The following is a 26,070-nucleotide window of genomic DNA, read 5'->3' as shown; positions in this document are numbered from 1 at the left end:
CTCACATATTTGCATTCTTTTTTTTTTCCTCTCCCCCCTTCCACACATCGCTTCGCAGTAATGTGCCGTAATATGTTTGCAGACTGGTAGCATCTGGGAGCTCTTCTCAACGGGAACCTGGTAGGTGATGCTCTCCGTCCATATTTTGCCATCCAGTGTCATATCTCGCATGCCTGTTTTCCCCCCTTTCCACTGTCCCGATTTGTGTCTGTGTAGCCGCCAAGTGATCCGGGGAATGTCAGATTAATTTTTATCGGTTTTATTTGCACTATTGCACTACACCCCCCCTCCTCTTCGGATTATCTTTGCATGACCTTTGATCTGAATGTCTACCACAGACCAGACTGGCTGTAATTAATGGCATCGTGGTGCAGCGGCACAATGGCTCGTCATCGGACGTGGCTTTTACTTTCTTTCTTCTCTCTCCTTCTCGCACTCTCTCTCTCTCTCTCTTTCTCTTTCGCTCCCCTTCTCTCTCTCGCCCTCTCTCTCTCTCTCTCTCTCTCTCTCTCTCTCTCTCTCTCTCTCTCTCTCTCTCTCTCTCTCTCTCTCTCTCTCTCCCACTCCAAGTATTGAACATTTCTGTCTCTCTAAACTTTGTTTACAGGCTGAAAATCAATGTCCGTGACTTGATTGCCTTTGGGCTGCGTATTTCGCTCCAGGGGTGAATTGATTAAGTAATAATGACCCTGAGGAGGGCTGATCATTAAGCCAAGGAGGTTTTGTTTACTGGTGGCTGTGGGTTGTTTTGGATGGCACATCGACATTGAACCTACAGACCTGGAATGGATGGTGGATAGGATTCTTGGCTTGATATCAGGTGTCATTGAAAAAAAAAGAGCAATATCTTGTTGAACATTTGGATTATTTTTTACTGTACATTGGAAAGTGCCTTGGCGTCACCAAGGCTTAATGTAAAAAAAAAAAAAATAGCACAGCCATTGGGACAATATTGGGATTATAATGTCTGAATAATTTTATGGCTGTGTCAACAAGGCAAATATTTACCTTGTATGCACGTTTAGAGGCTGGGGCTGCACTTCAGTATTCAGAGGACTTGAATAAGGCCACCCAGTATGATCTCTCCAATTCCAGTGTGCATATTTATAATTCATTTTTGAGACAGCTGTTGGGTAGTACCATGGAAGTGATTTGAAATGCTTTAGTGTTCCAGCAATGGATCAGCTTTGGCAATTAAAAGAGAGAAAGCCCAGAAAAAGGTAATGGAAGTAGGGGGAGATGTGTCTAATGGGCTTTTATCTGTGGAAACCAAATCCAGACAGACTGGTGGAGAGAGAGGAAATGGAGCACCCCCCCCCCACACACACACACACACACACACACACACACACACTCACACCTATAAACACACACACATACACACACACACACACACATCCCGTCCTGAGGCAGCTGACACTGTTGTTGGTCTGGTCCATGATCTGGATGTAAATTCACCAGTGGCTATCTGCACTGTCATTGAGTAAATGTAATAGAGCTGGGTGAATGAATACCAGGTGCTCTTAAGAGGCCGGCCAGAGCTGCGTTCACATGAAGGGGCCACTTCTACCGTCCGGATAAGATGACTGATTTGAAAATATTGAACTATGCTTCTCTTGGCGCCCAAAGTAGATTATTTTGAAGAGTGAATATTGCAGGCTGTAGTTAAAAATGCTTGTGGTTGTGGCTACTTTTGTGGTATAATATGGATTCTGGTGAGGCTTTCTTCTAACTTTTTAAAGTAGCCTGCCTGAGTGATTTTTTTCGGATTGAATATTATATTTATATAATTTGATGAAATGTACCCTTGTTTATCCATATGTATGTTTATTCATTCTGTGGGATAGCTGATTGGACTTCCTTCAAAATATCTAAGAATCCCTTGACAAGAGATCTAAAAAAAAAAAGTCTTGAAAGTCTGCTGTTTTTTTGAAGCATGCTAATTCTTTTTCCCCATTATAATGACATGTTGGTCTGTCACAGCTATCACATTATTGTCACCAGATAAGGATCAGCTCTGACTATTTGCGATACGTTCCATTGTGAAGCGTCAGAGTATAAACAATGTGCCAGCGAATTCCTCAAATGTTCAGCTTTTATCTTTAGAGAAATGTTGAAGTAGAGAGATGAAAACTGATTAGAATGAAGACATTTGCCTCTTTTATCTGTAATTGTTGTTTTTTTGTTTTAGCACTGGAGAAGATAAACCAGGATGGTTGCACATTGTTCGTAACCAGCTTCAGTTCGACGAAGGCCACCGTAACCCCACTCTCTTCTAGTGAACCTTGACAACCGTCTCTCAGCCATGTCTAACATAAACAGTGCGCTTTGCATTGAAAACGGACAGAACGCTGATGTGTCTCTCTTACAAAAGGATAATCTTCAGGATGGTGGATTAAGCCAGCTTTTGGATTATAATGCAGAAATGGAAAGGTACAGATCTTTTGCAAACTTTTACAAAACCAATGGGGCATTTCCACAGACTGCCAAGATTGCCCGCATCACGACGCCCATTTTTCCCAGTGCTAGAATTGGCATGTCCCCTTGGAACTGCGATAACGCCATGCTCTGGGGAAGGAAATCAGCGGCAATAAACCCTAATAGGACCAGCATGCATAGAAATGACTCCCAGAGGCCGGGGAAGCCTGGCGTGCCGCCAGAGACGCTGCAAATGGCAAATAATAATTTCCTCTCTACCTTATCCCCCGAACACTGCAGACCTTTAGCAGGAGAATGCATGAACAAGCTGAAATGCGGCGCTGCTGAAGCAGAGATAATGAATCTCCCAGAACGCGTTGGAACTTTTTCCGCTATTCCGGCTTTAGGGGGCATCTCATTACCTCCCGGGGTCATCGTCATGACAGCCCTTCACTCCCCCGCAGCCTCAGCAGCCGTTACAGACAGTGCGTTTCAAATTGCCAATCTGGCAGACTGCCCACAGAATAATTCCTCGGCATCCAGTGGAAACCCAGCGAAGAAGAAAAGGAAAAGGTGTGGGGTCTGTGCACCCTGCAGGCGGCTAATCAACTGTGGTGTCTGCAGCAGTTGTCGGAACCGCAAAACGGGCCACCAGATCTGCAAATTTAGGAAATGCGAGGAGCTGAAGAAGAAGCCAGGCTCGTCGCTGGAGGTGAGAACCGGGGCTCTGCTTCCCCTTCTTTTGTTATTATCCCCTTGCACTCCAAAGCATTAACCTTTTCATCCAGTCACGTTCTAAGCCCTTGAAAATTGTTTCCATGCCCACCCATGCCTGAACATCCCCCCGGCTTCTCAAATCTGCCTACCCGCCTAGCCTAATTGGCAGTAATTAGGGGTGTTTGTGCGGAGCGCAAGCTGAGCTTGGCTCAGACACCCCTAATTGCTGCCAGTCAGGCTGGGGCTGGAACGCATCCGAACAACCCCGGGCTTGGCTCAGCTCCAAGCAGGGCTGGGAAATGGTTTTCAGCAGAGAGCCATCCCTCTCTGCACCCGGTCATTTTAACCAATTATGGAAACCGTCTCTGGATGGGGAGAATCAATATCCCACAAAGCCTCAGCCTCCGACCACCAAGAGATGGTGAGAGTGATGGCAGGGCTGCTGATGGTGTTTCTCAAAACATCCCCCAAGTTTTATGTGGGGAGGGGAGTGAGCCACCCAGACAGATCCTCTTCCCCTGATCCTATATGAATTGATTGTGCATATGGGGTTGAGGTGAAATCATTTTATATTCTATTTGTGTCATTATTGCCAAGTATAGATCAATCTAGTGAGTGACGCATATCAGCAAGGTAAGCTGCGCAGGCAAAGGAATCAGTGCAACTTAGCAAAGAGAAAAATTATTTGGCACCGACATAATTGACAGCTAGCAAGAGAATTCATTAGGACACAATTAGGGAGCAATGTTGTTCATAAAGGATCATTTTAATTGATTTATCTGGTAGCTGACATTTGGTTATCAAGGGCTAAAGCAGAATATGAATGTAAAGTTAGAAATAAGGTTCTCTTTATCCTGATAGTTTGAACTTGCTCACTGACTTAACATGAGCCTATATGGATGAGTCACCAACAAATGCAACCTGAGGGCCAGATGATTTGCTCATTAATTAAGTGATTACACAGAGAGGAAAAAGAGGTTAATTATAAAATATTACCTAATCTACTTATGGAAAAACACCTTGTATGGATTCCTTCATTCACAGTGAATTAGAGCCATTAGTTTTTCTGACTCTTGTTTGAACCACAAATCGGCTGACTTTTTTTGTTATGTTAATTTATGCATATACATTAATTTGTGTGTGTTTTTCTGTGTTTTCTGTAGCTTGTGTAATGTCAATATCATATTTGACTGCCTTTCTCTTGTGAGCGGTAAGTCCTGTGCTCATTGCATCTTATGGGAAACTATGGAAAGATTGATAATAGATTGTAAACGATGCCTGTTGTTGATCATGTAGTGATGAGGGGCGCAATGAGACATAACATGTTATTATTATTTATTCATATGATTTGCTCACCGTTGTTTGTGTCCTATGTACAATGTGGAGGTTTTCTGTTGATTCAAGCCTGGATGTTTGACAGTATCAGATGGGCTGAACTGCTATCCAAAGCTAATTTCCAACATTAAATTCCTAGCAAAGGGGGTTTGAACTGCATGAACACTAAGGCTTAATGATTTAGACAGGATTCCCAAACATTAAAGCCTCGCCACAGAACTCCACAGAGACATGGCCAGCTTAGGTGTGTGTTTTTTTAAATACAGGGGTTATTGATGGGTTACTGTGGAAGTCACACTGTAGAGGTGGTAATAGGAAGCTCATTTAATGTTTACTCCATATATCATGTACTAACAGGTGTCTCAAACAGGTGTCCAGGAAGATGGCCTCACATTCATAATGCATGGGTAGACTCACTTTTGGAAAACATCCATTTGCAAAGACAGTTAGAATTACCAAGGGTGTGAAAAACCCCAAAACAAATCCAAACTTGCTTTTAAAAGAAGCAGCTCCTTCACTGAGTTCAGTAATTGATATTATGGGCTTCTCTACCAGTAATTGTTATTTTGGCTCTGCATCTGTAATTACAGAATCACCTTCTGCTGCGGAAATGGGTTTGAGTTTGAAGGCATCAGCGAGGTGTGAAGTTGCACACTTGCTTTGACAACATTTTATACATATTAATATTGAGTGTTTTTTTCCCACCTTGACTATGCTGTAAACAGTCGTGCACAGTTCAATGTGATGTGATAGGAAAGTGTGATGAATCAAGTGAGTTTGGGAAGAGAATTTCCAGCCCACACATGCACCTTCACATGCGCACAGTAGCACATATGCACAGTCTCTCTCTATCTCTCTCTCTCTCTCTCTCTCTCTCTCTGTCACACACACACACACACACACACACACACACACAAAGACATACACACAAATACTGTCACACACACACACACCAAACATGAGCAGAGTGTACCTCTTGCCTTGGAAGAGACGATAAGCTACTGGCAGCCAGTTAGATTTGGCTGTCAGTGTTTTCCACATGGGAATCACCCTGAACTAATTATATCTTAAGCAGCGGTGGAAAATGCAAATCAGAATTTTACTCACACCCCTGAAATCGGAGAGCCAATTTAATCTAATACCCCCTTTAATTTAGCGCGCTAATGCAAGGCCCTAGAGAATTGCCCTGTGTCACTGCTGTGCTGTTCTGCAGCAGACTCTGGTCTCTCTCTCTCTCCCTCTCTCTCTCTCTCTCCTTCCCTCTCTCTCTCTTGCTCTCTCTGCTGCTCACAGGCTCCAGGATGGATTAGTCTGGCAGAGGAATCTCATCTAACCTAACATTTCCAGAGCAGTTACCTTTACATGGCTTGGGCCCCTATGGCTCAAAGGTCCTTCTTCAACTTTATAATGCAATAACATGCTGGCATGCACATTGTGCATGCACAAGCCATGTGTCTTCGCCTCTGCAGTTTGTTTACCTCAACTTTACTTTTATTTCTACTGAAGGGTTCACGAAGAGGGTTTTAGCCTTCTTTAAAACATGAAATTTAGTAAATTCTTGTAATTTTACACACAAGTGGAGATATACTTGCTGTCTTTTTGTCGCTCAACAGATAGAGCATGGCACTAACGCTGCCACAGTTTGAGGGCAGCCATACTAAAAAAACATTTATCATTCTGTAAGGTGCTTTGGGTACAGGATCCAACAAGTGGCTCAATGGTAATATCCTGCATTAACTAACTATAGTCAGTATGGGAAGCAAAACACATTGTCACTATAGCACTAGTAACCTCCAAGGCTTTTCAGGTCTCTCCCAAGTTGATATTACATTTCAGCGCAGGCCCTAATTCTGTTAGACTCCCTTTGGTCAAGTTCTCTTTTCACTGGATTTCATTCACTTGTGAAATGTTATATTGCTTTATAGGTTATTCATGATTGAAGCTAATGTGGAGGTTGTATTCATAAACAGTTTTAAGTGTAAAGTCTATATAGCTTACAAGTGGCATACATTATTTAAATATTCCTTGAGGTTGTCATTGGAATGAGAAAGTTATTTAGTGTTTCTTAATGCTACAATTTTTCATTGACGAAACTTTAAAAAATATGCACAGTTCATCCAATTTATAACTTACCATTAAACAATGTTATAGCGTGGTTTGTATTTTAAAGATGAACGTCACTGAGACAAGTACAGATCTGGTGTCAGTGTCATTGTTCTGACATAAGAAAAGCCTTGAAACAGAGCAGTATAGACTTGATTCAGGCTTTATTGCTTGATATAGATCTATAGCAGTCCAGTCCAATATCATAGATTTGTTGGAAGTCAACTAAATTAGTGTCTCTTATTCACTATCCTCTGTCCGTCAGGCATTTGTTCAATCAAACCAACAAGATAATAGTAGATTTCTGCTCAAGTCTGGCCAGTGGAGTAACATCTCACAGTTAGACTTCAAGCCAAGCTACACTTGACAATGTAACATCAAACCAGAATTTGAGGACATTTACCAGAATTTGAGCTGTAGATACTGCATGTATAATTTACGTTTTTTTTTCAAGGTTTTGCTAGTGAATTCCGCTCAATATTCAAGAGATTTTTCAACGTGCCTCTAATGCCCACAGATAGATGTCTAAAACTTTTTCCTGCCTTCACTATACTGTTTGATAGAAACATAACATCCTCTTAATCACAAGGATTCAAGCGCGAGCTCGCTGAGTTGTTGAACCTGTCAATGGGTACGATTTGATTTAAACAGCACTGCGTTTCTCGCCTTCACAATATACTGCAAATCCTTGACATGAGAACATCCAGAGTGGCTCTAATGTGATTGGTACTGTAACGTGGCACAGAAAAAGCAGGAAAAGGACAGAGCAAAATTCTATTGAGGAGATACCACCATTCAATTAACAAATGTCAGAGGCCAGCATCATGCCATGCTCAGGAAAACATAGCACCTGAGAGAAGGGGTGTGCTCTCTCGCTCTCTCTCTCTCTCTCTCTCTCTCTCTCCCTCTCCCGCTCTTCTTTGTGCCGTGTTGATATGACTACATGAAATGGGTGAGATGAAAAGGTAGCATGGCCGCCTGGAAACCTTTGCTATTGTGATAAAAGACACCCCCCAAAATGGTAGGAAGCAGGACCTTGAGGAAAATAGCTTGGATCCAGCCCCTTAATGAGAGCGAGGGAGCCAAATAAGCAACGGCAGCCAGGTCTAATTTGTTTTAGGTGTGCTCAGAATAGATAAGGACAAATCTGTGGCCTTCCCCCCCTCCTCCCCCCAACCTTTGCCTCCCTGGAGATAACACTGAGTGCTCCCAGCCAATCTCCGTGGGCAAAGGAGAGGGGGTAAAGAAATAAAAAAGGAGAGAAGGAAAAGCCTGAGGAACAGACGGCCTTTAGATCTGCAGATCTCTAACTTACTGGATTTATTCAAGCTTTAAAACTGCAGATTAATTTGGCGGCGGAGGTCTGGGGGAGTGTGGAAAAAAAAAGAAAAATGAGGCCAGACACCTCACCGCATCTCAACCTAAAGGGCAACCTTAAGCTCCTGTCAAGACAATAGGATTTTGCCATCTGAACCGCGATGCAGACCGCTTAATTATACACATCTTCCCTGCAAGCTACCCTCGGCTACTTAAGAGCACGGCCCCCCTTATTCCTTGTCATGCCTTTTTTTGCCCAAGATTTGTCGTACAGTGTGGATTTTCTGTCAGCTTCCATTTGCACCACATAGCTATCCTCCTTAGGCCTTTACTGTGCTCAGGAAGGCACAACTGCACTGTTAAAGAATTCATAGTTTTTGCCACTGCCACCAATTAAGGCCAAAGCGTAATCGGAGGCGTCCGGACGATGCCCTTACACTGTGGTCTGCCGCCTCCTCTGCCCTTGTTTGATTTAACATCCCTGGTTCAGTGGTGAAAGGGAACTCATTGTCATTGCCTGTATTATAGCAGGGGTGGGATGGGGGATGTGTGTGTGTGTGTGTGTGTGTGTGAGAGAGAGAAAGAGAGAGAGAGAGAGAGAGAGAGAGGGCTGGGGGGTAGAAAGGAGCCCAGTGGAGGGTGGACAGCGTGAAAGTGCAGGTGCGGGAGGACGTTAATGTGTGGCACTTTAAATTTTAAACAGATGAGAATAAATTATTGATGCTGACTCTGGCTGAGAAGTTAAAAGGTATCTCGTCATTACTGACTGAGAGCCTGTATGAAAAAAGTGAGAGAGAAAAGTCTTTAGTAAATGCATCTGTGGTTTGCAACGAAGGCAGAGCGTTGCAGCCAGCTGTTTGGTTCTGCATAAATACAGTGAGCTCTCAAGCAATTTGGACAGCAACACATTTTTTATGTTTTGGCCTTAATGTAACAATTAAACAATGGCATTATATCATTTTTAGAAAGCCTTTTCCATTAAAAAAATAATTTGAAGAAGGCTGTTTGTGCCGCTACGCGTGGGTTGTAACCCAGTTCTATTTTAACATGCACAAGCTTTGTCTGTGTTTTTAAGAATTTCACCATGAAATAGCCATCTGAATAAAGGCTTTTAAACTTTTTACCAGAAGAGTGCCTTGGACTTTCTTCTTTTTTAAAAAAAAATAATTTGCTCGAAATTAATAATTGCAACAAGGCCAGTGGCAAATGAGTTGAATCGATGAATCATGCCCAGAAGAGACAGATTAGCAGAGAAGTTGATGCAACTTGATGAGAAGCATTGCAGAACTCCATGTGGATCCTCTGCACAGTTTGAATCAGCGCAAGCTATTTGCACAGCTATTTGCAGGGCTGTTGATAATATTATGAATGCCTATTGAAACCTGCTAAAACAAATGAGCTTCATACAGCGAGAACACTAACTATCACCAACTTTCTCCAATAGGCAAAGCTACTTTCATTTTGCCTAGATCACATTTGCTCACAGAAAGGCTGAAGCTATATTATTATATTGCCATTATACAAAAACAGTCACCTATAATAGATTACACTGCCTAGGAAACCTGCAAAATGACAAATGATCTTGATGATGAAGGACCATTCATTTGTTTCTATCCCAGATCAATTTGGTCAGACTTTCATGCGGAGAACATGTGGCACATCACTTTATTTTACACCATATCTTTGTTTGTGCAGCTTGACTTATGTGAGTCTCTCTCATTGAGGTTAGAAACAACTTAATGAGAGAGACTCACATCTTAATTGGTGGGCTAGGATTGAAGAGAGGCAAGAAAGTGATGAATAATAAACCAGATATGTTGGCTACCTGTTAGAAAAAGAAGGCTTAACAACTGTCTTCTGGGTAAAATACTCTAGTAAAAAAAAATACTCTACTGTAGTATTATCAAAATCATCCCAGATACCTTACAGGCTTATGTGGTTTTATGCTCATTCATTCATTAATTACAGACTTATGTTGAACTATACAGTTGATGGGCCTATATAGCATTCTCTCATGCCATATGATAAAATTATGATACGTTCAATTTGGCTATTTCACAATGTCAATACGGTCTGTCGGCCTTTTTATGAAAGCCAGTTTAAGGGATCCAAAAGTCGAAATATCTAAAAGGCAAAGCTAGCCAAGTGAACAATGGAGAAATCCCATTGGTACCTGTAAAGAGCATGAATGATCATAAGTACTGCAGGCAAAATGCTTCTGTTTATGGAAAACTGTGTGGGGGTTTCATGAATTGCAAAAACTCATAGGGCCAATTTTACAAACACAGATTGATCCTAGCCCTAGAAAACCATTTGTTTTTTTAATGGAAATAAGTCTTAGGTCTAAAACTAAGCCTTATGTACAAAAATAAAGGTTTGATTAATAAAACAATTGCATTACTGAATACATATAAATTTTATACGGCTGTTAGACAGAACATATTTTATGAAAATTCCCTTGAAGGCAACACATTTCTATCAGTCACACATGCAAGCAGATCGTGTTGACTTAATTGCTAATTCACTTTAAATGTTATGGAAGAGATCAATATATTTTTGGGAGGAAGGGAACGACAAATTAAAGAGAATCTTGTCCTTACCGATGTTCTGTAGCAGGAGCAAGATTATTTAAAGCTTGTTTTATACTTCAGACCCCTGTAGTTCTAACCACCCAACCATGTTTTTGTACATCAGCTTAAATCAGAGTGTAGTTCACAGCTCAATTTCCAATGCGTGACATTGAAATGCAAAGTTGCAAAGAGGTTGGGATGGTATGGAAAGTACCTGAAAATAAAATATGAAGATTCTGGTGATATGTATGGGATGCAGACTTCTCCAGACTGCCTGCAAAACAGCCTAACAAAATACTGTAGTCTACTATTTTGGTAGCTTACTATATGGCAATCTGCCCTAATACTTGTGGCTCCCAGAAATGGAAGGAATAAAATGCAGAAATCTTCTGAACTGTTCTCCAACAAAGATGAAACTGATCTCAAGTCAGAGCCAACTGTCTGTATTTTAACCTCATTACCAGTATAATTTATGTTGTAAAGTTACAGAATACAGATCACAATGTTGGGCTACAAAGTCGCAAAATGTGTCTTTGTCCACATTTTTTTCAACCTCATTGTAGTTTGATTGAAATTTAATATATAGGAACATGAAATTGCAGTTAGATAAATACACTACTAAGTCAAATATCTAAAGGATAAAAGCAGTTTATTGGATGGTAAAAATGACTGATGGATTTGTGCCATTCACCCAAGAAAACTGACGTGGAAGTGAATTTCTGAGTGACAACCGGTGATGGGATAGAAACCGGTCAATGTGGTTTAAGCGTCTCAATTTCTGCAAGTCAAATCCACGCATGCTGCCACCTCCTCTATTGTCCCGCCGCTCTCAAATTATGAATATTTCATGGCAAGCATCTGACACCATGCCCAGAAAGATATTTCAAGGTTTTTTCTGATAGAAACCCTGGGGTTAGAGAGTGTCACAGAGGCGTGAAGTCAGTCTGTGGCCCCCGGGCTAAGGATAGGATTTATGATGCACGAGTTGATGACATCAGGTGGATATTTTCATTCAAGAGCAGAGAGCCCCTTTGTCCTCCTCGATAGATAAACCGTTGAGCTGTTCACTGCCTGTTGTCACTCCTAGAAAGATCTGTGTGAGGAATTCTGTTGAGTAGTGAAATGATTTCAATCTGCTCAGAGTGCAAGCTGTGTTTTGACAAACTGCGACCGGTTTCCCTGTCTGATCAGTGTGGAGCTAGAATGACTAAGCAGGGGGGAGTCTGCTTGGATTAGCTCTGTCTTAAATGCTGCCTTTAGCATATTACATTGCCCACTGGCTTTCTACTAACGATATCTCTCTTGGTTTTATCTTTGTCAAGCTGCAGTTTAGGTCAAACCTATTTATGGATTTCATCGCTTTAGGTTTCTTCAGGTATAATATTAGTCTTATGGCTCTAACTCTTGTTTTTCTGTCTTCCTAGGGGAGGTTTTCTTCACAAGCCCAGAAGGTTGATTTTACAATGCGATTTTATGTCTATATCAGCTAAATTACATCAAACTAAACTGAGCTTTCCTACTTCCACAGGCTTGGATTTGATAATAGAGTATATCAATATGTTAGTAGTATCCATCACTTAAACCTAATGACTGGTTAGGAGTTAACTGACCATGTTCTAGACTAACAGTACCTTCCCGCATGTTGTGCTAACCCTACATGAGCTAATACTTGCTTATTTTGCTTATACAGTCTGTAATAAAGGTTGAGTATCCTATAAGTAGCGCAATGTACAGGCACTGCAATTGACAGGCAATATTAAGAGATATTCTGCTTCATGAAAATTATCTATACATATTCCAACCTTATTTACTTAATTGGAACTTTTGTTAGTGAATTTGATGTAGATTAATTTGCCTAAAGTCTCCCCTACCTGAGTGTAATTAAGGACTCAACTTCAGCCGTGTATATTTTTTAATCCTAACCTACATATTATGTTGATTTCCAGTAAATATGCAGAGCTCTGCATATAGACCTGTGAGTTTAAGGGCTCCCACACAGATGCTGAGAAATCTGCTCAAAACAAGGAGGCCTGCTCCTACTTTGCATTTCAATTTAACATTTCAGAGAACTGGCAGCATGTTGCCTCGCTTAGCCCTCGCTTCGTTACACCCACATGGCTTCTCGCCGTGCTTGCTGACGTCTTCCACTGTTCAAAGGGCTGGAAGTTGGCTGAGAAATTGGGGGTTTCCATACCAGATCCCTCAGGTATCTGCACACTCGATGTGTGTCCTGCTCGTCTCCCCCCTCCCCCACTCCCATCCCTACGACGCCCGCCCTTCCCTCTGCTCAAGCTGCTCTGTTTTTCCCATCTCAGAGCTCGACTGACCTCACCGCTGCATCTCTTTGTTTTGTTTTCCTGAAATCTCCACAGCACCTGAAAGCTCCCCCGTCTTCCATATAGGGTTTGCTCCCAGTGGGGAGTTAGCTTTGTAGTAGCCGTGTGTAAAAGTGCTTTACTTGGACAAGGGTACTTAGGTGAAGCTAATTGAAATGGAGGCCGGCGCTGTTGTAGTGAGTAGCAGGTAGGTGATCCTGGCTGCAGACGGCAGCCTCTGACCCAGGGGCGCTGCCTCAGCGCCTTCCCAGTGGGGTCGGCTCAGCCTCCGTCTGTGTGGGCAGGGATTTACCATGCATGATAAATGGAAGAGGCAGGGCGTCTGAGCAGCGTTCGAGCAGCAAAAAGGCTCTCCCTTTTTAACCCAAATATCTCTTTAAATGTATTATGGACAGAGGTATGCTTTTAGACTCCACATCCGTAAGCGTTTTACACAATGTGGGAGCATGGCGTGAGATTTCATTCTATGTTAGGGTGAGGGAGTCGTAAGTAGTCATGGAATGAGTGTTATTTTTACAGTGCAGGGAAGAATATTCTTGTGACTACACCAAAATGAAATAAGTGTCTCCAAGATCCCTTTTACACCATTGCTCCTTACTTTGATGACAAATACTGATGAGTTAAATCGGTTACTAGCATTCTTAAGTATGAAGCATTATTCTAGCAATGAAAGCCATTCTTTAATGAAAGTGTGTGTAAATGTTTGCTTTCATCCACCATTAAATTCCAGTCGTGGCTGCCTATAGTGCCCTTTTTCCATTTTTATTCATACCATTACTGATGGATGCATGCTGATGCTTTGTTGACAAAGAAAGCTGATGTCACAAAACTCACTTTTGGCAAGCAAAACACCTGGCATGCCATAATTAAGGTTAAATATATTCACAAGAAAGAAAAATTCACAAGATTACACAGAATTCCTGATGTGGGCAATATTAAACAAATCAAGCCCTTGACTTCCTTGCAGAAAGTCTCGATATCAGTAAATTTAAAGCCCCTACATGTAGAATATTTACCTCAATATATCATTCTCAAATGAATTTAGACATAGTGCAGCACAACACTCACTTTGAATTGCTCTATCTGTTCATACAGATACAAATACACAGACAGGTGCAGATGCTGTCCAGTCCCGCAGCGCCTAGCTAGGTGTGCAGCATCAATTGTTGCTGTAGTTGAAGTTAATACAGTCCTGGAATAATCAGGATAACCACACCATTCAGTACACACATATTGTCAAGAAGAAAAGATCCACTCTATTATACTGCTAGGTTCTGTTAGGTTAGCTGTCTTTCAGTATCATAGTAGCCTGCTTGCCAAAATGTTTCGTTAGCATTGCCCAAACTTAATGAATTCCACATCTGTCAGACAAAACTGCTTTGCTAGCTCAATCCAGTTGTAACTAAAATACTTGCCAGCAAAAATATCGTCACTCATATATTCACCACAGCAGTGAGAGAGTGTTGTTTCGTTAGCATTGGGTAAACTTAATAAATCCCACACCTGCTACACTAAAAACAGCTTTGCGACAGTGATGTAAATTTCTACCACTAAGGGACTCAAGGGGCCGCCAAAGTCATCAAGTTTCAAATTCTGCTGGTACGTTTAACTTAGAATACCTGTTTACAATTCAGATTAGCTGTCACAATATCATCTGTTGGTAAATAACCCTAACGTTAAGTGTTCACTGCAGGTGTTTGAATTGTCTTCTACAACCGCGCATCACTAGTGTGTTAGTCGACCGTAACCCGTGGGTGGGGCGGGTTAGGGTCGACCCAAGATAATATTGAGAACGGGTCGGGCGGGTACGGGTCAAACAGGCTACACACAGTACACACACAATGCAATTATAAACAAAATTTCAATGAAATTTGAATTTAATTAACGGAAAACCATACATTATATCCTGCGCACGCATTACGTATAGCCTTAGTTACACAAGAGTCTTTGGAAAATTTCCTGGCTGTCTGACTTTTTTTTTGGGGGGGGGTTGGCAGATCGGTTTTCGGGCGGGTTCGGATATGTTTATGTGTCGGTGGCCCGTGCATCTCTACTACATTCATTATCAAGCATATTACAGTACTACCCCAGTTATACCAGGTCCATTCCACTGTCCGCCCACTGTTTTCTTCACTGTACGATAAAAGTATATTTTCATCCCATACTTGCAAAATCCCTGAGGCTTGGCCCATATCACTGCAAATCCACTCCTATAGGAGGCTGGTAAAATAAAGTTCCTATAGGAATACTGCACTGTAATTACATTCCCCCATTAGCATACGAAGGCTTGGAAGAGTCACACTGCACACAGCCTCCAGCAGCACTTTGCCATATGGCCCGTCTGCGCTTCTCAGGCGATATTTGGCAAGGCTCTCGCAGAAGGTCAAATATCAAGTCAGAGGACTGTGCCAGAATTGCATCTATGCTAATTGCTCTCTCTCACTCTCTCTCCCTCGCTTTCTGCACTCTCTCATCCATCTCACACTCTCCCGCTCCCTCTCGCTTTCCTCCCTCTCTTTTTCTCCCACTGAAGTAAGTAATCTGCTTTAGGATGTTTCTGAGATGGAGATGGATTTGGTTTTCCTTCGCTGCCCCTCAGCCTAATCTCCCCCCTGTGACCACCCCCCACCCCAGGCAGAGCTCTTAAGCACACCATCATACATTCCCCCTCCACCCCTGCCCATACGTGCCTAGTCAGCAAAAAACTCCCAAATTCCTCATTACTCACAAATATCCGCAATACACTTAGCTTGATTTGCTCGAACGGATGCCTGGTGCAAGCCGGGACCTTGAGTTAAAAGATTGTAGCTGTATTTCTGTATTGGTATGCTATTACGATAGCGGCGCACTTGGGTTCTTTGTCTGTATGCATTAGTGCAGTGAGCATATTGAAGTGGGTTGGTTGTCTGTGCTGCCATTTGAATGCATATTTAGAAGAAAATCAGGTGGAAAGCAATAGCCTATGGTATGCCAGTTAATTTGTTAGCCCTCACAGGATTTGACAGTTTTATTTTATTTTTTTAAATTTCAAATGAGCTAATGAGTTGTGCAGAATGTGAGCTAAAAATTTAAATGCTGTGGCAAATGTCAGTTGACACAATACTAGAAATTCAGTGTCTGCCTGACATCTGTAGGGTCTCACTGTGGTTTGACGAAGTAAAATGCAAAAATGTAAAAATTAGTATTGATTGAAAAAAAAAAAAAAAAATCTGATATTCTGGTTTCCCTTGTAGATAAGGCTAACCGAAGCCGCATTACTCCGAACGGCTCGGAGCCAGCTTTTATGGCATCTGTGAAAAATGAATGGTATGTAATGACAGAGGGGAAGTGACCTCCGTGTGCTTAAATCCCACAGGCCTTGAAGCCCCACTCACACTCTGCTGAATGCAGCCCTACAATCTCATATTTCTGCAGTGATGAAATGACCTGCGCTATGCAGTGAAAATAAAACGATTCGAGATATTTAAGCCACAGAAAAGGCCGAAACAAATGTGCCTTATTTAATGAATGAGCACCCATTTTTCACTCACAAAGGGACATTTTAGTTCACCTCAGGTTGTTGTCATAACACCGCAGAATATTGCATTCTTGAGTCATGGATTTGAATAAGTATATTGCAGAGATCTGGGGAGCTATTTGATTTAGATTTCTATGTTTTTGGCTTTAGAATTGATATTCCTACGGTTCATATTGTTATTATCATAGTCTGAAAGTTATACTGAAGGACTTCCGTAACCTGAGGAATCAATCAAAAATTAGTGGCCTGATGGACAGTGCTTTTAATAAAATGTACTGTTGGCCTATAAGGTAATGATATCAAAGGTCATAGAGCCTAATTTCTCATATTTCACATTCAGTATACTGCTTAAAAATTTGGATTTGTCTGTGTTGCATGGGATTAAACCAAGCTTTCCCAAAATTGTAGATTTTAGTGCAATATGAGACAAGGGGAAAGCAGGAAAATTCAATGTCATATAGATACATGATTGTTGTGATTTAGATTTAAGTAGAATGTAATGGTTTTGATTTATAGATAGATAGATAGATAGATAGATAAACTCCACTATTTGTTATACTTCTGAACTGTACCTTTATTGTACCTTTATTTCATCTATTGTATGTATTGGTAAGCCTAGAACACTGGAGCAACCGTTTCCAAACAGCTAATCCACATGGCAGAGCATCAGATACCAGAGAGATGCTTCCATCCCAGTAAATGGCTTCTTCCGTTTCAGCCAGCCTCCTCACCTTCAAGTTATCATCGCCAGTAAATGGATTGACATTTTTTTTGATCATTATCATTGCGCATATACCAGTAATATTGAAGCTTTAAGCTCGGGGCGGAGCTGGGTCTGTTTGCGTTACGGCACTTTGGCGCAGGACTGGAGGCAGCGGCGTGTGGATGACTAGATGAGTGGTCTGTCCGTGATAGCGGCCTTGGAGAGGGTCCTTTTATAAACGGCATTGGGTGGCTAGAATATTGGCTACAAGCTTCAAGATGAGATTTCAACCCCCCCCACCCACCAACCCCAGTAAGAGCGCAGGTGATGGATTGCTATACCTTCCAGGTTTGAGCTTGGCAACGCCCCAATATTCCTGCAGAATAAAGTGACAGGCAATATATAACACATCAGTTAAGGCTGACTGCACCGCTGAAACTTTTTTTTTTCCCTCTCTCTTAGACCTGGAGATCGGCCCTGAATCTTTGGCTGGCTCTCAAAGCCCTCCTTGCTCGACTCTGATGAAACATGCTCTTTGCCTAGCTCCTCTTCTCTCCCCCCTTTCCTCTCTCTTCGCAGTTTTATCCGCCTTTAGCTCAGAAAATAATCAAAGTAATTCCCCCCCCCATTACAGTCATTTCATATTAAGATTATTAGAGACACTATGCGCAGGCTAACTTTCAGAGGTGTTGGTTTTGTTTGGGGACTCAAAGCAGTGCAACACATTTGGGGGGGGGGGGAACAAAACAAATTGGTTGACCTGAGCTCGCGCACAAATTTCAGTTGCAGTCATTGCAGGTGTTGTGTGAAATGTGTTTGTAATTATGTAAAAAAAAAAAATTAAAAAAAAAAACAGTCAGCGTACAGGCAACTAAAGTGGTGTCAGCCGGAGTTGGTGTGTGTGCATGTGTGTGCGCGTGTCAAGAGAGAGGAGGAGAGAGTGATATTTATTTATATATTTTTGTTCGTGGCCTGTCAGAGCCGCATCCGAGGGATTGCAGTTGTGAAAAGTGGCCTGGTTTCTAGCCCGTAAGTTAATAAATAATGGGTATGTCAGGGTAATGTATGGGCCATGCGTTATAATGAGCATTCTGAAACACATCAGCACACTCCCCAGACTGCTATTCAACCTGCCCAGCGCCACTGTCTCTCTCAGAGATTCCTCCCTTCTCTCTCTCTCTCTTTCTCTCTTCCCCATATCCTTCCCTGGGCTTCTTGCTTCTATTCGCTCCATCTCTACTCTGATTTTTCAGGCACTACACATTTTTTTTTTCCAGGCCACTTTTTCATCTCTAGCACAGATTTTTTTTTTTTTTTTTTCCCACTCTCTCAGAGCATGAGGAGATTCTTGAAAATTCCTAGACAGAAAAGGAGAGAGGGAGAGAAGGAGAGTTTGTAGTTCACAGAAATTGTCTCCCTTAATTATGGTGAATTAAAAGTTTTATGATCGTGTGTGTGTGTGAGAGTGTGTGTGTGTGTGTGTGTGTGTGTGTGTGTGTGTGTCGGCTGGGGGGGGGGCTCTGTGACAAGGCTGGCTGGGAGGGTAGAGCTGAGGGTTAGTGCCAGACATGTCTCAAGAGAAACCGGGGCACATTTGCAATCACCCCGAGTTCAAAAGGGTAATTTATTCACAGTCTGTGGTTAAAGTAGGGCTGCTCAGAATGCCAGTGGGATTGTGCCGGGAAGCGGAGTAGTAGAGGCACATTATTTTCATTTCTTTTTTTTCCTTTTTTTTTTTCCCATCGTGCTTTTTTCCCTCTCCAGCTTTTTCCCTCATCGTCCTCTTGGTTGTTGTTGTTTCTGCAAGCCCTGTGTGGCGTCTTTTAACACACGCCGGCGAGCATATTTCACTTTTACACTCATCCGCATTGACGTCCCGGCGCTGATTGAATTTTGAGGCGCTGCGGCGTCTGCCATTATCATCCTCATCGTCTTGAGTGGTTTATCTCTGGCCCCAGCTCAGTGTGACGCCAAGGCTGCAGGGGAGGAGGGGGGAGGGGGGTGGGACGAGGGGGTGGGGGGGCGGTGGTGGGCTTTGGGATGAGGATTGTGCATGTGTGTGTGTGTGTTTGGTTTTTTTTTTGGGGTGTGAGGAAAAGATAGGGAGGGATGTGTGCGAGGCTTAACCTGATCTTTTTAGATGGTGGTCGGAAGTTTATGTTGCGTGTGCATGCATGTGTCCCCGCAATTAGGCTGTGCTGATGAGCGGAGAGTTGAGAGCGGCGCTGACAGACACTGTATCAGCCTGCTGGTTTGATTATGATTCACCGTCCCGTTCGAGCCTCCCGTCCCAGCTAGCCCCCCCCCTCCCCCCCCCCCCCCCCGTCTTCCCACCACCTCCCTCTCAATCAGCCCGGGACGTGCGAGGCTTCAGCATTAACCGCACCTGCCAGGCTCAATTAGTATCACGGGTGTGTCATGGTCGCCCAGAGACCTCACACCGCCTCGCCACAATCCACAGAGAATAATTCCACCACATCTCAGGGTTTTTCAGTCTTGTTATCACCCGCAAGTCACTGGCAGACACTTAGAATACGCCGCACACTGCGATGGTGTGGCGGGGGTTAATTTGAGGTCTGCCGAAAATCTCTTCCTCTTCCTCCGGTCCGTCCAATTCTGGGTTGTGTGCGCTCGTTGCCAGAGGAGGATATTGTCTTTCCCTCTGTGCGTCTTTGCAGCCAGGTTGTTATGTATGCTCTGCTGCAGAGGCAGCGGTGTTGACGTGAGGCTGAGCCGCTGCCATAGCGTCTTGATTTGAGGTGAAACCTTGGTGTTGCTCCCGTGTCCCGGGTGTAACACTATCAACCCCTGCCTTCTCCCCACCCTTCCCTTGCTCATTTATTGTCTGCTCCCCCCTCTCTCCCTCTGTCCTTTTCTCTCTCTCTCTGTCTCTCTCTGTCTCTCTATCTGTTGTTTCTGTTTTTCTCGTGTCTTTTCTCCCTCTCTCTCCCTGGCGGTTGATGGAGTGATTTTGAAGGCGCATGCAGGTGGGGGAGCGAGGCGACGCGGAGCTGTGCTAATTGAGCCTTCTTTGTGCCTGGTCACTGCAGTGTGCCGAGGCGAGGGGGCCCGGGAGTGAATCCAAGCAGCACTCAAGAGCCCCACTGGATCGATAACGCGGGAACTTAACAAAACAGAGACATGCCGAGTGCCCAGATCAGGGTCATTATTGTCTCTGGCGAGCCACACTTCCACCAGGGACTGATCAATGTGAGAATATGGATCAAGATAAACATTCTCACCTCCCCTTTCTGTCCCCCTCGCCTCGGCTCTTAGAGTATCACGTTCTAGACTGAGGCCTCTGCTGCTTTTGAATCTGTCGGCTGTTGGATGATGTTAGTTTTGTCAGACTTTTTCCAGCGCCGTGTTCTTTCTTCCCTTTTTCTTTTTTTTTCCCAGGGATTTGTTCGTTGAGACGCTTTCCGATAGCCTGGCTGTTTCTTAATTATGTGTGAACATGGAAATGCGCTAAACTACAGATTAGTCTCATTGTTCTCCCCCACTCGCAAACTCTCGAGCTCTCTGGTTTCCGCTCTATTTCTGTTTCCATCCATTTCTGGTCGCAGCATCTCCATGTAACCCTGTACTATTTTCCTCTGTCATTGAAACCAAATTCCATTTAGCCAATAGGTTTTAAAACACTTAGCATAGTCACCCTTCACTCATATTACATCTTGTTGTTCAGAATTTGCATAATTCTGTTGGCTGCTTTATTATTATTATGTCTGTCAAAGTAGTGTAATTTCAGAGGGATTAAAAGAAACAGTAAAAAGGGACAGCACTAGGAACATAGTACATGCGTAACTGATTTTGCGCTTTAGTTACAGCAGAATTTTACAGTAGACCCACAAAAAAATACATTGAAGGGTTGTTTTTGTATGACTCCTATGTATCATAGGAATCCTATTAGGAAAATAAAGACTGCTAAAGCTATCTTTAGAGAGCATGTATTCAGTATGATACTGAATAAGATTAACGTCATTTGTTAGCTAACTTTCTTCTCATAAATTCTGCATAAAGTTCTACTTCTGACATTTTAACTTTGTGTTTGTTGTTGTCTCATCAGACTCACAGGCTTCTGCACTGAATGGGATGAGTGTCTTAATGTCATAGGATGTATATTTTCAATTAGTAGAGGCAAGATGACATGTGTAGTATTAGGCTAGGGACACTATAGGGCTGAACAGACTGGAAATATTGGACATAATGACTGCCATTGCAGATTTTGCATCGTAGAGGCGCACACTTGACGCCGGGTTGGATTCTGAGATCCCACACTTGACGATGAGGTAAAGACTGGGATTACACACAACCTGAGTTCTAACACCCCGGTCTCATGAAAAGCACAAGCTCTCGCACTACCATAACACGGAACCAAAACAAACATGGAGGTGGAGTATTTTTCTTTCCACACTTCCTGTATTTTTTCCCTCCTTCTCCCATGCTCAATTCTGGCTATTGGCAGCCTCTGTTCAGATTTGATGCTGCATTCACGTCATATGGGAATAACTGTCTGAACGACTTGACGGCTCAAAGCACCAATTAGGAAGTGTTCACGTGTTCAAAGCCATTTTTAAGCCATCAAACGCCATGATTGAAGTTTTCTGTAGACTTTGGTTGCTCTTGGTGGTAATTATTCAGAGCTTTTTCACACTCAGCACACACGCACTTAGTGAGCAATACATTGGAGTTTCGCTAAACTAAACAGCAAACTAAACATGATGAAAATCGCTAATTTGATCGTTTTATTTGAAATGAATATATCATCCCCTTCCCACTTGACATCAGATACTTCCTTCTGCCGATGTCAAAATTCAGGAAGTCAGAGAAATCAGAGTCCTTTGCCAAACCCAAGTAGTTTCCAAGTAGTATTTACCACCTGACGTGAATGGTAATTTCAAGTAGTAAGCTCGTGTCAACCATCTTTTCCATATGACGTGAATGCAGCATGAGTCATTGACCAGCTCACAGAAATAGGTCAAGACTTGTCAACATCTGAGATTCGGAATAATTGTGACGGCCCCGACTGGATCTGGAGGCAAAACATTAAAGTCCTTTAACCCTCACACACAACAGAATCAACTGTGCTCACTGTCCATTTGCATCTGCTCTGAATCTGTTTTGATGGCCATAGCTATAATCAGCCCAAAGGTTCTGTGGTGTGTCCCCAGCATTAGCTAATAATCCAACATCCGTCAATAGCTAATATTTGATTGCTGTATGACTTCTGCCTGTAACACTGCTATTTTAAAAATAAAAATGTAATTACAGAAGGAAACAACAGCCTGTGTGCTTTGAGCTTCAGCTAGTGGTGCTCTAGAAATGCTTGGAGAAACAGCTAGTTGGTAGCTGTTGCCTCACACTGTTGGCTTAAAGTGGTAACACACATTTTTATTATTATTTTGGCAACATCTATAAGCGGTCATTGCTGTGGAGATGAAAAAATGCATCCAGTACTGTGACGTCTTTTCGATTGGATTTTCTGTTGGTGCAGTTTGAGTTTCTGTAGGTAACGGTCTTTTCTTTGTCTGGTCAGCCATGGCGGCTATCGCTGCTCATGCTAACTACCCAGTTCTTCTTCTATTTATTGCAAACAAACCGCTGTTACTGCTGCCAGAAACATGAAACGTATCACCTCATGTGCACCAGAGGATTTATCCCAGGAAAGGCCTACCAGACACCAGGTTGAATCACTATTGTGTTGTATCAATCGGAGATAGAGAGTAGCAAAATGGACATTTATTGATGTAAAAATGTTGTGGATTATTACTCTAAACTGAAATATTTTAAAATTTCAGCATCAGAGTGCTAAAAGCATGCTGAGCATTCAGTGCTGACAAGAACGTGGAATATTCTTTCCACAAGTAAACCACAAGAAAAAATAGGCGAGAACTGTACTTTTTTTTTTTTTTTTACTTTTGGCACACAAGAAAAAAACAAGTCATTTGAATTTCTCAATAAAGCTTGATTGCCTCCAGGATGCTGTGGTGGCTCAGTCGGCTCGAACATACTGAGTTTGAGCCCGGGACCTTTGTCGCATGTCGTTCCCCTTTTTCTCACCCATCCTTCCTGTCTCTCTCTTCTGTGAAATATCTAATAAAGCTGAAATGCCATAAAAAAAATAATCTTAAAAAAAAAAAAGCTTGATTGCTTCCAATAAATGGCAAAAAACAATTACTGGAGCTACAGTGACATAACAAGGGGGAGGGCATCTGTTCACTGCAATTAAGCATAGATAACGTCAGATCTAGAGTGAGGGTGTCTCGTCCCTTCGAAACATCTTGGTGCGTCATTTCGTCCATAAATTTAAATTAGTGATGATGGTTCCCTGCTGTTCTAGGCCCTGCATTATTCACTTGAAAGGGTAATAGTACTTGCTTAATGTAGTGTGAAAAATGGTAAATGTTTGGGGTTTTTCGGTAGGCCTACACACATATGAATGGATGCATGCCTCCAGAACTAGTGTGATGAGCAAGAACCTGCCAGTGAAGTGACGGCTGACTGTTAGTCTAGCCTGTAGACTAGGCTTAGTTTAGGCCTATCATTTCTAGGTGTAATTTCTTATGCTCTTCCTACTCAGAAATTAAACTTTGTCTTAGTGTGGGTCTTATCTATTGGCTTCACAAGACAATTTTGTGATGATTAACCTTGCAAGGAATGTGACTGTGGGCTTTGGGTTGATCTGTTGGAGATAATCAGTTGAGTGAAAAAACACAGAGTGGGGTGATAGCTTCATCTAATGAGGAAGTCACCCATAAACTGTGTGGCATACAGTATATGGCAGGCACAGATCCGTTTTATTTCATTTATTCATTTCATGTTACTTCTAATTCATTGTTATGTTTGGGGGCGATGTAGTTACTAGGCCCAGTAAAACAGCGTCAGCTATTTCACTGCCCTTCTTATAACCTAATAATGTCTGTTTTGTCATGCTGAATCAGGCGCTGTCATTGGCTGGCTTACCAAACTCATATTCACTCAGATAGTTTATGCAGTGTGGTTTTCCCCACTGCCTGTTAACCTGGTGTATGCTAAGTAAGTATTTCTCCCGTCTGAGATCCACGATGCTATTTACATGAGAAAACTGGCTATAGAGGGCAAACTGCTTGTTTGTGTGTAGGAACTGTATTGGGGGTTAAAACAAGTGTCTTTACAATTTCAAAATGCTCAAAATTCTAACTGTAATGTAAAAGTCTATATGTGGAGGATGTAGTGTGTCACTGCTAGGCCTTATGCTAGACCATCCACACACCTAAAATACTATTTGCATGTGGTCCAAAAACTGTAGAGGCAGTAGCTCTGAGGCGCTCATCAGCATGCCTTTGAAGAGTCACAGATGACACTTGTTATTAAAATGTCAAATTGCCCTCCTCTCAGACTAAAGTGATTTTAGTTGTGATCATGCACCATTTTCCCCCCGTCAACAGCGAAAAAATAATCAAAAAATGTGCTAATTGGTCATGGGGATTGGTGGGAGACTTCAGTATTTTATGTTTCTGACTTCCAAATGAGTTTCCAAAAGGAGAGGCTGTCACTCTGGCATAGGGGTTTGGGGGAGAGGGAGGAGGGGCGGGTGTTGGCGCAGGCTCAAATTGAAATGATGCACTGTTCCCCCTCACTGCGGCTAGAGCTCACAGTAATTAAATGCCTCATTGTTGCTTCTTGGGAATTTGTATTGAATATTTCATCCAGCATAATGATTATTTGGGTGTGGGTGGGACGTGGATGTAATCACCTTGGCTTGCTCTTTGATGAAATACTGGGTTTGGGGTTGGGCTGAAGTGCCCTTCTGCTGGGTTTTTATTTTACTGAATGTACATGCTCTTTCAAACTGCTATGATCCACCGCTGGCAACACTTTTATTGATTATTGACTTTCAAATGTGTCTGTAATTTCTACACATAAATGTTTTTTGACTTGCTATAATCTGGAGAGACTTCATGACTACCTTGAAACCTGCAACTTAAAATGTCTCCTTCACATTGTGTCTCCCACAGAGGACACCAGTCAACAACGGCGAGGCGTTTCGGTGGTTCTTTTAGAGCGGCCAGCCATGGCCGCCCATCCAGCAGGAGGGCAGGTGGGACTCTGACTCTCTGCCAGCAGCACTTGAGGGGTTCACAGAACCCAAACCCCCACCAGATTTGGAGAGGAGGAGAGAAGAAAAGTGGACAAAAGATAAATGAAAACATAATGGTGTTGGTTTAACTCTGTAATTTCCTTTTCTGTGTAATTATTGTACCTTTTGACAGTATCATAATGTATATTTTTGGTGTCTATGAATGTGTTTTCAGTGTTGTGGCTGTAAGTTTACAGCCAATCCTATGTAAAGGACTCAATAGACAATCATACAATCATACTGAATCCGTCAAACAGAAGAGGCCACAAGGATTGATGATATAACAAACACAACACACTCTACTCTGGAGCAATAATCTATTTTGTTGATTATTCTTCAACTTTTCATTTTTGTTGACTTTTAAATTATTGTATCAAACTGAATCATCTTATCCAGTTTTGTCTTTTATTTCATTTGCAAATGGTTTTCAGATGCCCCTCTGGCTGCGGGAAGTGTAAGATCGTCGCTGGTAATGTGATGTGTCTTGACAGAGACAGTGTAAACGGATGGCAGCATTGCTTATGTGATGGGTTTATTGGGGGGTTTTCTCATTTGAGTGGACTCACTGCAGAACAGGGCACATTGTCTTGTGTGGTGAGTTGCACTTCTATGAAGTCAACAGGGGCGTCATTTCATTGTAACAGCACCAGATGGTTGCAAGCCAGGCTCCTGTCTGGAGGTGATGTTTTCAAAGATGATGTAATACAAGCTTTTAATGAATCTACATACTGTAGGCCATCAAACCATCTTTTTTTGTTTTGGTTTGGAACACTAAAGGTTGTAACTGTCTAAAAGGTAGGGAGTAATGCCAGTAAAGGAATTGTAGGTTATGTTGAAAACATTCAAATTTAGAATTAATTACAGTACAGTATACATATTTGACATATCAGATGTTGTTCTGGATCTAAGGGATAGTCTGGACTTTTCCCCTGCAG

At 42.4% G+C, this 26,070-nt stretch overlaps 1 protein-coding gene across 1 annotated transcript; it reads left to right on the top strand.

The window, feature by feature from the left end:
* On the top strand, positions 1-25,439 carry cxxc4 (CXXC finger 4). The gene is made up of 3 exons (XM_071912987.2): positions 1-120; positions 2,192-3,130; positions 25,014-25,439. Exons 2-3 carry the CDS (start codon positions 2,306-2,308, stop codon positions 25,056-25,058), a joined length of 870 nt encoding a protein of 289 aa, XP_071769088.1. The 5' UTR covers positions 1-120; positions 2,192-2,305; the 3' UTR covers positions 25,059-25,439.
* The last annotated feature ends 631 nt before the right edge of the window (positions 25,440-26,070 follow it).

The sequence above is a fragment of the Centroberyx gerrardi genome, chromosome 3 (assembly GCF_048128805.1).
Source record: "Centroberyx gerrardi isolate f3 chromosome 3, fCenGer3.hap1.cur.20231027, whole genome shotgun sequence".
Taxonomy (NCBI): Eukaryota; Metazoa; Chordata; class Actinopteri; order Beryciformes; family Berycidae; genus Centroberyx; species Centroberyx gerrardi.
The sequence above is the reverse complement of the archived record's forward strand: the minus strand, read 5'-3'. Positions and strand labels throughout refer to the sequence as shown.